Here is a 12428-nt window from a genome sequence, read left to right as displayed (position 1 = left end):
TATTCATGCAGGTGCTAGAGGTTCAACACCCAGTGGAGGGAGATGTTTTGTCTTCGATGCTGATGTTAAATCTGATTATTACATGTGCTAAACATAAGGACAATGTGTAACTTGCTGAGTGCTGTAACTGAATGGACTTTTTTTGTGCATCTTTAATGGAAATGCTTTTTGCTACTAACAATACAGATCAGCTGGACAATCCTCAATTCAGTTTAAAACATTTTGAAAGATCAATCAATTACATTATTTGGGGACCTTATCCAACTACAAGGAAGATATTTGTCATTAAACGATCAGCGCCGAAAATGAACGAAGCGCTGCTCGGAAGCATCATCGGAAACATGGCGGCCAAGGCGCTCCGGCAGCGCACCAGGCGAGGCAGCAGACAAGATACAAACAACGTGAACGTCCCCGCAGAAGCTCGGACACCGAAAGAGGAGAAAGGTGGCGATGACATTAAAAGTGCAGAAGCACGGCAAGAGTGAGTATGAGCCGGGAGCAGAGAGGCTAAACTGGCCGGTGCTGGGAGCTCCATCCCCGGTCTGACTGACAGCCTGAGCAGGGGGAGCTAACGTTAGCTAGCTAGCTACTTTCACAAGCAAGTTTGAATAACAACACGATATCAACCACTTATAACATCCACCCAACAACATACATGACTATTTCGTTAGAGCACTTATAAATACGATGGTTGTCAAATTGTATTTCCACCTCTATAAGTTGTGTGTTAGTGTTTTGGTAGAGCAACGTTTTGGTTCGGGTCAGCTTAATTCATTCCCCCCCTGCTGTCACTCTGCCACCTTTATGATACCTGGACACAGATACACTGTCCGAAGAGGGTCAACTGGTGCTCAGCACGTCCATACCTGTTCATTTGAAATCATTTATTGCTTTTGTTGTAGTCCTCTTAAAGCATGTAGTTTTTAAGATGACGTGTCATAACAAACGGTAACGTGACGTGAGGATCAATGCTAAACAGCACCTGAGCCCACTAATCTGATGCTGGGTGTGAACAGGACATGAGGAGGGCTGAGGGTCAACACTGATGCTATGAACACTAATGAAATGCATCCACTGTCTTTACCTAATATTATGATTGCTCTGACAAGCACACAGCTGTCCACATCTGGGAGGAAATTAAAATAGACATAGGTTATGAAAGTAAATAAAGTTGGGCGTAAATATAAGGAATATTTTCATTATGTTTTAATCTGCAGATTGTTTTATATGTGTATGTCCATAAAATATAAAAGGTGATGTCTTCCAATGCCTTGTTTTGTCTTTCAAAAACCTCTGTGTGTATGTATGAAATGTATTCAGTTAAATAGGATATAAAACTGAGGAAAGTCTGAAGAAAAGTAGGCAATCAAAAGACATAGAAAAGCATTTAAGGCCAATATACAGATGTATATGAATGCATCAGATCATGTCTTATCAGACTGTTTAAAAACAATTTCATTTTTTATTAAATATTCAGAAAGCATACATGATGTAATTCAAAGTACACAGATTTGTTTAATTCATATTGATGCTGAAAAGGATCTAAAAACATATGTATGGATATTAAGCAATTGTGCATCTTGTTTTGTTGTTGTTGTGTGTATAGGTCAGTAAGTCGTGCAGGGCAGGTATGGGCTCCAGAAGGTTCAACTGCATTTAAATGCCTGCTCTCCGCACGATTCTGTGCAGCCTTGCTCAGCAACATCTCAGACTGCGATGAGACCTTCAACTACTGGGAGCCTGTGAGTGCTGCTTACTATTAGAAATCCTAAAATACAGTATGTTTTCATTTCTGACTCTTCCAGGAACCTTCTTATATTCATGTCAGTATATATGTATCGCTCCAGCAAGATACTGCTTCTCTTTCTTTAAATGTTCATCTGTAATTGTTGCGATGCCTGTTTTAACAGATGCACTACCTGCTGTACGGTACAGGGATGCAAACATGGGAATATTCTCCGCTCTACGCCATCAGGTCGTACGCTTACCTATGGTTACATGCTCTTCCTGCATGTTTGCACGCCCATGTTCTACAGACAAACAAGGTAACTAATATAAACTTGTTGTCAATTCAACCTTTGTTGTTATTGTTGATACTATAAATGACTATCACCTGATCTTCAGTATAATCAGCTCTCTTTTGTATTTCAAATGGTCTTTTGTGTTATGAGAGGACTGTGTTTATCTTAAACTTTATTTAGCATATGGGAAAATTAATTACGAACTCTAGTCCTTCTTAAAAATATGCATCTTTCAGAAATATCTGATTTAGTTCATGTGGCGTCCCAAAAGTATTTATTTTATTTACACAATCACACACACACACACACACACACACACACACACACACACACACACACACACACACGTACGTGATATCATATTTGCAGAACTGTAATGCTTGTGTTATGATTGTGTTGCAGGTGTTGGTCTTCTACTTTGTACGATGTGTCTTAGCATTCTCCTGCTGTGTCTGTGAACTCTACTTCTACAAGTGAGTCTACACTCCTCCTTTCAAATATTACAATGGTTACATAGATATCTATATATTCATCTTTAAATAGATGACATGGAGGTGAACAGTTTTGTGTGTTTGTGTGTGTGACACAGGGCGGTTTGTAAGAAGTTTGGTCTGCATGTGGGCCGTCTCATGTTAGCATTCCTGGTCCTGAGCACAGGGATGTTCTGCTCGTCTGCAGGTTGGTCAAATGTTTTTACTTTGTTTATCCATTTGTATCTGTATTTTCCCACAAATATTCTCATTGAGCTATGAATCAGTTTTGCACAGTAGTCCTGGCCAAGGCATTGAAGAATCAACTGCCTTTAAACAAACAGCAAATTCAATCAAACAAAGAATAAGCGTTGTTCAGTAACATTTCATTTCCGTGGTCGAATAGTCATTTATCCTGTTTCCTTTTTAAAAAATCTCTATTGATGTATATTTGGTGTTAAAATACAACTATTATATTAATTACAAAGCAGTATTTTTCTCTTCCTTAATTGCCAAGTCAGCACACTAATCAAAAATATGGAGCAGAACTGCCGTTTGCACACTGTGGAGTAAGCATTTCATTTGAGACACATTTCTGGCCTGCATGGTGATTTTGTTCTCCTGTAAAGGCCAGATGAACAAGGCCTTGCAGTGGTAACATATAGCTCTGGAAAGAAACAAGAGACCACTGAAGCATTATCAGATGCTCTGGTTTTAAAATGCATAAGTATGTGTTTGAGTAAAATGAAGAAAATAAATGTATTCTATAAACGACAACACTAAAATGAAATGGCTGCCATACGTGTAGAGATTGAGATTTAAGAAACATTTGGAGTGGTCTCTTCATTTTTTTCAGATCTGTATTATATATCTGTATCAGGTTCTTAATTTGTGGCTCATTTTTTGTGACCCTTCTCTTCTCCTCAGCATTCCTGCCTTCCTCTTTCTGCATGTACACGACGCTGGTTGCGATGACGGGTTGGTTTCAGGACTCGACACCGTTGGCTATTATGGGAGTCGCTGCTGGTGCCATCGTCGGATGGCCGTTCTCTGCTCTGATTGGGTAAGGTGGTAAACCAAAAGGCCTTTTTGTACACAAAACTAACTCCCAGAACGCCTCAAAATGTATTATATTCCTACTCTTCTTAAAAGCTTTGATTTATTTTCCCCTAAGGATTCCCATCGCCTTCGACCTGCTGGTGTTAAAGAGGCAGTGGAAAAGTTTCATCATCTGGTCGGTTGTTGCTCTGCTTGTTCTGCTGGTGAGAATATATGTTTTCATTTATGAATTGATCTCTACATTTGGATATTTGCAGATTTTTTTATTCAAAGTATCACAGCTGTATTGTGTGCAAATGTAAAAAGGTCCTCTTTTGTGCTGCGTCTTCCTCAGGTTCCCCTGGTGGCAGTAGACTCTTTCTTTTATGGCAAACTGGTCATAGCTCCACTCAATATCCTACTTTATAACGTCTTCACCCCACATGGACCTGATCTGTATGGTAATATACATCAGCACACACCATTTATGTATCGTGGTTGGCAAGATGCATGTTCCTTCAGTTTGTTTTTAGTCTTTTAGTCATGAACTGATTTTCACAAACCATCTTGAGTAAGGCTTATTACTTGATTTGAATATGGTCTCTAAAACATAAAAATTGCAAGTCCCCTTTTCGAACTTTCATAATCAGTTTTTAGCCTGACAATTTCCTATGATCTAATTCAGCCAATTATTTTTATTAACAATTCAAAGCTGCACTATTGTATAGTTAGCTCTAGAGCAGGGGTTCCCAAAGTGGGGGTCTTGACCCCCGGGGTCGTCGCGAGACCCCGAGTGGGGGTTGCGAGATGATTACAAAATTAAAATGGAAAATGTAAAAAAAAAAAATTATAAAAAAAAATCGATTACCGGTAAAAAAAAATATGATTTAAAAAAAAATATATATTACTAATAATAACGTTTGCATAGACATTTTCAGGGGCGGACTAGCCATCTGTATAATTTCCCCGCAACGAGGCTACCCCTTTGACAATCCACGGACAATTCACTAGCACCCCCCCCCCCAACCCCCCCCCTCCCCCCACCCCACTGAAAAGTCTATAGGGCATACCATTATCAACATAATCACATTAAACCCTTTCAAAAGCTGCCAATAGGTTGTAATTAGATGTGGGCTTCTATTCACAGACACAAGTGTATAGGAACTCTGATTCAGCTTGTGTCTCCGCCAACAGTATTGAATGTTTTTCCTGATATATAAATTATCTGACTATCGCCTCTGGATCTTTGACTTAAGAAACTATTCCAATACCTTTTTATAGCACTTTTATTGTGATATTGTTTACACACTCTGTAATAAGTGTCGTGTTGGTTTGTTTTTTAGGTACAGAGCCGTGGCATTTCTATTTTACAAATGGGTTCCTGAACTTCAACCTGGTGTTTGCTCTGGCTCTGTTCTCCCTGCCCCTCACCGCTCTGATGGAGACTCTGTTACACAGGTTCAATGGTGAGGACACTAATGGAAAACATACTGAATGTTGGTGAGCTGCAAAGATTCAATCAGTCGATCAAAACTAAACCGCACATTATTTTATAGATCAATGAATCATTTAAGTAATTTTTCATGCAAAAATATAATGGAGATTTTGACCGACAAAGCATTACATTTAAGAGACCTCCTTGGACGTTGACATAACTGGGTTGGACACTTTTTACCTTTTTATTTTTTATTTTATAGACTAATTGATAATCCTAGAAAATAATCTGCAAATTGAGCGATGAATAAAGAATCAATTGGTAGTAGCCTGATATGTTGTCCATGCTTTTGGGGATGGAAAAGGTGTTTGACGCGTTCCTCAACAACACTTTTCACGTCATTATCTCCTGTTTACATTTATTTGACAAGTTATTTTGGGAAGATGCTTATATGATTGAATTCAAATCCCTATTTCCTGTTGCAGCAGAGATGAGAAATAAATCTAATCTTGTACGCGCATGTGTTTCCTGCAGTGCAGAACCTGGGCCGTCCATACTGGCTGACTCTGTCTCCCATGTATCTGTGGATGTTGGTTTTCTTCACCAGACCTCATAAAGAAGAACGTTTCCTGTTTCCCATCTACCCTCTCATCTGCCTCTGTGGGGCAGTGGCTCTCTCCTCTCTACAGGTGTGTTAGCATAACATACGATATGTATCAGGCCCCTTTTTTAGAATCTGTTTTTACAGAATAATTTTATATTTTGCAGAAATGCTACCACTTCCTGTTCCAGCGGTACCGGCTGGAGCATTACACGGTCTCCTCCAACTGGTTGGCTTTAAGTGCAATCGTGGTCTTCTCAGTGCTGTCCCTGTCTCGCTCTGTCGCCCTCTTCAAAGGTGGGTGTTAATTTACTTTCACTTTTTTAGAAAGTTTCAAACTTCAACAGTAGTTTTAGATTGTTTTTGTAACTGCCAGCTGTAATACCTTAAGGTAGCTACATATACACACAGAATAGATGGTGAAGGTTTAGAGTTGGCTATAATGTTTTATGTCTAAAGTTCACACCACCTAAATGTCCAATGTAAAGTAATTGGGGCATACAGTAGCTCCAGCTCCTAAAGGAGGGTCAAGTCAGTTACATTTCTGTGGCTCAATGTTATGCGAGTTGATAGAAATTCATGCTGTCTATTTCTTTCTAAATGTTCTCTCCAAAAACCTAAAACATGAATTAAATTACATTTATTTGATTAGTTTTTTCGTATTGCTTTTAATTTTGGTCAAATAACAATATTTTTTTTACTACCTACTTTCCTTTTAGTTTCAGTTTTACAATAAACCAGGTGTGTACACACAGTCACCTTCAGACATGCAATAGTTCCAACCGGATGAAATTAAATGTATCTCCTCTGTCTCCAGGCTACCACGCCCCTCTAGACCTGTTCCCAGAGTTTCATCGCATCGCTAAGGACCCGGCTCTTCACGCAGTCCCTGATGGCCGACCTGTTAGTGTGTGTGTGGGGAAAGAGTGGCACCGATTCCCAAGCAGCTTCCTTCTGCCGAACAAGTCAGTATCCATGACTTCAACTTCTAATAAAGTATGGAAAGTGTGTTCTGCTTTTGTCAGGTGATGATAGTTTCTCTTTCTAATCCCCAGCTGGCGACTGCACTTCATTCAGTCTGAGTTCAAAGGGCAGCTGCCTCAGCCGTACGCCTCCGATCCGCTGGCCACACAGATCATCCCGGCTCATATGAACGACCAGAATCTGGAGGAGCCTTCCAGATACGTGAGTCACTCGGACTGTGTTGACACAAAGAGACTGTACTGGAATAGTAGTTCTTAAATGTGTATTTATTCTCTGTGCAGATGGATCTACGGCAGTGCCACTACGTAGTAGATCTGGACACAGAGGAAGAGACGCCTCTGGAGCCGCGTTATGCTCTTAACAAAGAGGAGTGGAACATCATCGCCTTCAAGCCTTTCCTTCAAGCATCAAGGTATTTTCCCTAACTCGTAATTCACACTGACATCTTGTTAAAAAAAAAACGTTTCAAGCACATTGACAACAAATATTATATATTGTAGCTTTAAAATATTTTTACGAGGAAAAAATATGGACAAAAAAAAAAGTAAAATGGAGATTCTCTACTGTGACTGAAATAACACGATAAATATGAATATAAAATACACTTTAGACTAACAAGGACTTATGAGAGACTGACACAATTTATAAAATAATACTTTTGTTCTCTCAGGTCACATCCCCTCTTCAGAGCGTTCTACATCCCGTTTGTATCTGAACATCACACCACCTACAGGCGCTACGTCATCTTGAAACCACGGCGGCAAAAGCAGTCTCGTAAGCGGACCCATGGCTGACCTCTGTACCTTAACCTGGCCCCAAGAACAAAATCTTTCATGGAAAATCAATAACTTTCCCTCAAAACATCCGGTATTTGTTTGCGTGTGTGCGTGAGTGTGGATATGTAGGCATGTATGTGTTTTGAAGTATTTTGTCTCTTGACTCATTTGAAGATATCGGACCCTTTAAGGACATTATGACTGTGTTATGTGTGTGAAGCGAAAATGTTAGTTTTTTTTATCTCAGTTTGTGTGTCTGTCAGTGTGTGTCTGTCAGTGTGTGTTTGTCAGTGTGTGTCTGTCAGTGTGTGTCTGTCAGTGTGTAAATGTATGTCTTACACTACAAGATTTTACTGTATTTAGCGCAGGACAGGCACACAAACAGATTTCATTTTCATGTTTTATTTTAAAATGTGGCCTGAATGGATTTTCTTTTGCTGAATTGTGAACCTAATCTTGTAGTGTTTGCTCCTCTGCACCTGAACAGTATCTTAATGTGTGAGTGTTGGAGATGAATGAAAGGGACTGTGCGTTATTAATTTAACTTTGGAATGTGAATAAAAACATGATTGACTGCTATCACAATCCTCCCGTTATTGTTTCTACTGGGACAGAAGAATCACTTCACCACAAGCAGACTGATTCAATCTCATTTTATTTGAAGATGTTACAAACATACAAACCACTCTCACTTACAAGAGGGACGTCAAGGCATAAACATTCAGAATAAATAATGTTAATGATGCTATATGTTGTCATTCTCTTCAATATCATGCCCTTACTTTGATGCTAGCATTGTCTTTGATTGAAGCCAGAGCGGCATTTGTACATAAGGGAAGTTCTCAACATTTAAGGCCATGTCAAAACACACTTGCAGTGTCTGTTTGAGGTAGCAGTATTAGGTAGACTTTGGTGTGATCAAAACAGTATTTGCAGGCAAAGTGTTCCTACCAAGCAAAGGCAGCATGACAAGGCCATGCAAATCACACACGAAGTACCACACTGGCTTCAGGTTGGTGTCAGTTATAAAATATGATTTAAGCATGTCGTCATCAGATTTGAAGCTTCAGAAATATACAGCACAAACAATCGCAACCATGTACGTGCACAGTTTTTCCCTATCCACAATCACACATCACTGCTTCACACACAATAAAGGAGCCCTTCAGAGGATCAGTAGTTCTCTCTGTTGATCCATTCTTCTTCATTGAAGTATCTCCTTCCGCCATCGAAGTTCAGGCCATTTCTGTAGTAATCCAGGGTTGCTTGGTAGGATTTTCGGTTTCCATAGGTTCCCAGGCTTGTTTGGTAAGTGTCTCCTTTGCCGCTGGTGGTATATGTCTGATAGAGGTCAGCTTTCACTGTGTGACTTCCAGGCATCCGTTTGGGATCAAAGAGGTCACTGCCTCCTCTGATACTGCCATCATACAACACATGGTCTCCGTACACACTGCTGCCGTAATGCTCACTCTTTGTAGTACGACGACCGAGACTCCTGTCATAAAACTCTCGGTGCCCGGTGCCGCCGCTCACACCGCTGTCATTTAAATCTCTCTTTGCCGGGCGACCCAAGCTGCTGTCGTAGAAGTCGCGGGTGGCACGTCGCCCAAGGCTGAGGTCATTGAGGTCAAAGTTGAGATAGCCACTCTCTGTGCTGGCAAGCGTCACAAACCCGCTCTCTGTGTCCCGACCACCCAGGTTGTCGTAGTCACCTGTCGGGGTGTCCGGGGAGGAGCATAAGAAAGAGGTGTTTTTGGTGTTCGGGCGAGTGGAAACCAGGTCGTCCTCCTTCTGGGACTGAATGACGTTGTAGACATCGATTGGGACCGGGCTGGAGCAGAGGCCGGGATCTGTCTGGCAGACTTCTGATTTCTGCTGTTTCCTCCTTCTGTCATACAAACAGAAGAGAAGCACAACATAACATCACAAATATTTATTATAAAACCTGAGCGAGACTTTAATATTTACAGCAGGGTTCCTGGAGCACATGATCTTCACCCCCTACCTACCGCATACACAGATTTTTTTTTTGGCCTTGGCACAGATCTGTAGTCTCTAAGTGTAACTGTAGTTTTATATCTTTTTTTAATGTGGTGTGGATTGAACTTGGCTTGAAGCTTGGTGTCACAGACTGAAGACTCAATTATTGTTGGTCATAGTCTTTTTTAATTGCATTTGTCAGCATAGTATATGTCAAACTGATCATGTAAATGGATCAATTAAGGACACATTATGTTATCGTTTTTTTCTCTATGAAAAGATTATAATTACAGCTTTTTACCAATGTTAGAATAAACGATGTGATGAAGCTCAGATTCTCCCATTAAATGGTAAGACTGGGCTTTTATAACTATGTTTTTAGTACTGATATGAACAAAGGTCAATTAAGTAAATATTTCTAAATGAAAAAGAAGATTAAGAAGTATTTCATAGTTGCATGTTAGGATGCTCACCGTCCGACAATCATTTTGAAGCAGCAGACTCCCATCACTGTGAGTAACAGCACTATCAGGGGAATGGTGGGAATGATGATGTAAATCAAATTGAGGGCTGAAAGAGAGGCAAACAACAGAGGGAACCACATTTAGTCACTGATATGACATGAGTGTATAGTCTTTTTCGCAGAAATTAAACATGTTTTTCCACCTGTGATTCTGCCCTGGTTAGAGTCAGTTGGATTCCACGGCAGCACAGATGAAGGGAAGACATCTGTAAAGAGTGGCATCATAAAAACATCACTTTGTTGAACTTATAAAGTCTCCAAAATGTCTGCTAAATAGTGCTGAGCCTTTTTACTTGTTTGAGTGGCGTTGGGAGACGGAGAAGGTTCCAGTGGCTTCTCTGTGGAGAAAATGAATCACGGTCAGTAGTGTTAGAGTAGTATTTTCCAATTAAAATAAAATGTAAATACTGCATCAGCAGTACCTGCAGTGTATTTGCAGATGAAGTTGTTCTTAGTTTCACAATTATCGTCGTTCCACTGGAACATGTAGAGCCCCCCTAGACCGGGAGGAGCGGACGGCTGGTGGTACATCACCACACACACCTCATAGCCGCAGGAGGGCTCGTCCCAGTGCCAGTTCCTGCAACACACACACACACACACACAAACAAAATCACCTGTAATCTAATAGTTTATGGAAAATCTTGACAAAACTTCCACACTTTTTCGGTTAAAGGGTGTAGTTTGGCCCATAAAACTATTAAAGATTGGAGCGAGCCAAATCATGCAGCTTATGAAAAAAAATATGTTTCACTTTTGTTAGCCTTGTGCCCTCTTGTTTAGGTAATTTCATTATTTGATATGTTTTATGATCAGTTTTTTAAACCTCCTAAATCAATAGGCCTAAATAATTCTGTATTAATCATGCAATGGAAATACCTATCACTTATCAAACTTGGGCTTTTGTCTACTAAATACATTCAATTTGCATAGAGTATTTATCCAGAAGGTTCGTTGTGTCCCAGACACAATGTGTGTCCCTGTAACCCCTTTGTGACCCCCTGCTTAGGAAGAGTTTAATCCATTTCTAATATTGTTGCATCAAAGACCCTCTGAACCCCTCCCCCTTACCTGAAGGTGAACCTGCTGCCGTCCAGCCAGTAGTACTGAGGGGAGCAGTCAGCGCTGCTCTCCTCTTCGCCATGGTTTCGGCGTAGACCGATCCAGAAGTCTCCGTCGGTGGGTCGCAGTTCCGTGATGAGCTGTTCCACGATCTTCTGCTCAGACTCTGACTCCACGCTCAGCAGCTGACCCCCGTCCCGCCTGCAGGCCAGCTCGGCCTCCACAAAGTTCAGCCTCCGCCGGAGCTCGGAGAAATAGGCCAGCTTGTAACACGGCTTCCCTTTTCCCGCTTTGCACACACGTTGACCTGCAAACACACGCGCACACACACACACACACACACACACACACACACACACACACACACACACACACACACACACACACACACACACATACACAAACACAAACACACACTTATGACTACACGTGACAGACTGAGGTTATGACCAATACATATTAAGAAATAAAGTGCAAAACATTTTTATATTGTAAATAAATCATTAAAAAAAATATATCTCTGAGCACAATAAATAGCTTGGTTTCTTATATTCTAAGGTTACATTGTTCCGTTGTCTTACATCAAACACTTAAGTAAAGGCCATTTAATTGATATTTAATTTTTTTCTTCATTGTATTTGATATTGAGGTTATCCAAAAGTAACCGAAAGTAATCAGGTTACATTACTTTTATTAGCTAACTGATTTCTTTACATGTAAGAATACATTTTTTAATTAACTCTCCTAACCCCGCTCTTTGCTTAGGTAATGTTAGAGCACTGAAGGCTGTACGGTGGAGTGGTCGTCTATCAATCTGAAGGTTGGGGGTTTGATCCCAGCCCCTGCAGTCAACATGTCAATGGGCAAGATACGTCCCACATTCCCAAAAGTCTGTGAATATTAGTTTTCCTTCCTTAAGCAGGTGATAGGCTACATTGCACGTTCTCAGTATATGTATAAATATGTATATATGTATAAATTAGGGAATGCTGACGGAAAAAGTGCTTTGTAAAGTCCATCTGAAAGGACGTTTCTTTAGGAGTTTTATATAGAGATGGATCAAGGTGTAGAAGTCTTTCATAATTTAAAACTCTAGTTGTAAGAGAAAGTTTGTCGCCTACCTCTTGCTTCAAATATATCCGCTTCAATAGCCCAACATCCAGCATGAGGTCAGTCAGGCAGGCCAGGAGGCAAAGATAGATCCACAAGTGAGTCAAGAGTTTATGTCTTTGAGCTTTGTTGTGTTTTCAGTGTGCGTTCTTACCTGTAATGAGGCTTGAGGCTGCAGATGGTTCGAAACATAAAAGCAGAAGGTAACAGAAGATTGTCAGCAGGTCCATTTTTGTCAGCTGTTCACCAGCACCTCTTGTATTTTTGTTTAGTTTTCATGCCGCTGTCTGCTCAGCTCAACTGAACCTCAAGAGGTGAGCTGCTGCTACGAGTGTTAAAAAGAATCCTTAAAAAAGTGGGATTTCAAAGAGCTTAAGAAGTGCAAAAGAAGCAAGTCTCTTGTTCTTTCTGCGGAAAAAAAAGAGTAT

The 12428-nt window shown here is 40.5% G+C and overlaps 2 protein-coding genes across 2 annotated transcripts; one reads left to right on the top strand and one right to left on the bottom strand.

Moving 5' to 3' along the window:
- The first annotated feature begins 298 nt into the window (after window positions 1-298).
- Window positions 299-7904, top strand: alg9 (ALG9 alpha-1,2-mannosyltransferase). The gene is made up of 15 exons (XM_079647438.1): window positions 299-481; window positions 1607-1742; window positions 1911-2045; window positions 2424-2494; window positions 2611-2699; window positions 3419-3554; window positions 3666-3753; window positions 3885-3990; window positions 4873-4995; window positions 5499-5653; window positions 5733-5862; window positions 6383-6530; window positions 6621-6750; window positions 6831-6961; window positions 7220-7904. The coding sequence occupies exons 1-15, from the start codon at window positions 306-308 to the stop codon at window positions 7341-7343; spliced, it is 1878 nt and encodes a 625-aa protein (XP_079503564.1). The 5' UTR covers window positions 299-305; the 3' UTR covers window positions 7344-7904.
- On the bottom strand, window positions 7589-12355 carry layna (layilin a). Its single transcript, XM_079647442.1, has 8 exons — window positions 12155-12355; window positions 12012-12032; window positions 10900-11197; window positions 10251-10408; window positions 10122-10166; window positions 9972-10034; window positions 9779-9875; window positions 7589-9213 (listed from the first exon to the last, which is right to left on the bottom strand). The coding sequence occupies exons 1-8, from the start codon at window positions 12228-12230 to the stop codon at window positions 8499-8501; spliced, it is 1473 nt and encodes a 490-aa protein (XP_079503568.1). The 5' UTR covers window positions 12231-12355; the 3' UTR covers window positions 7589-8498.
- Between the last annotated feature and the right edge of the window lie 73 nt (window positions 12356-12428).

Source organism: Notothenia rossii (assembly GCF_949606895.1).
Source record: "Notothenia rossii genome assembly, chromosome: 9".
Classification (NCBI taxonomy): Eukaryota; Metazoa; Chordata; class Actinopteri; order Perciformes; family Nototheniidae; genus Notothenia; species Notothenia rossii.
This window is presented reverse-complemented; position numbering and strand designations above follow the sequence as displayed.

Excerpts from the sequence above, each read along its gene's own strand:
- alg9 (XM_079647438.1), top strand. The coding sequence starts at position 306 with ATGAACGAAGCGCTGCTCGGAAGCATCATCGGAAACATGGCGGCCAAG. Across the intron at positions 2,046-2,423 it reads ATGTTCTACAGACAAACAAG|GTGTTGGTCTTCTACTTTGT; the intron begins GTAACTAATATA and ends ATTGTGTTGCAG. Across the intron at positions 2,495-2,610 it reads TGTGAACTCTACTTCTACAA|GGCGGTTTGTAAGAAGTTTG; the intron begins GTGAGTCTACAC and ends TGTGTGACACAG.
- layna (XM_079647442.1), bottom strand. The coding sequence starts at position 12,230 with ATGGACCTGCTGACAATCTTCTGTTACCTTCTGCTTTTATGTTTCGAA. Across the intron at positions 11,198-12,011 it reads GGATATATTTGAAGCAAGAG|GTCAACGTGTGTGCAAAGCG; the intron begins GTAGGCGACAAA and ends GTGTGTTTGCAG. Across the intron at positions 10,167-10,250 it reads CATCTGCAAATACACTGCAG|AGAAGCCACTGGAACCTTCT; the intron begins GTACTGCTGATG and ends TTTTCTCCACAG.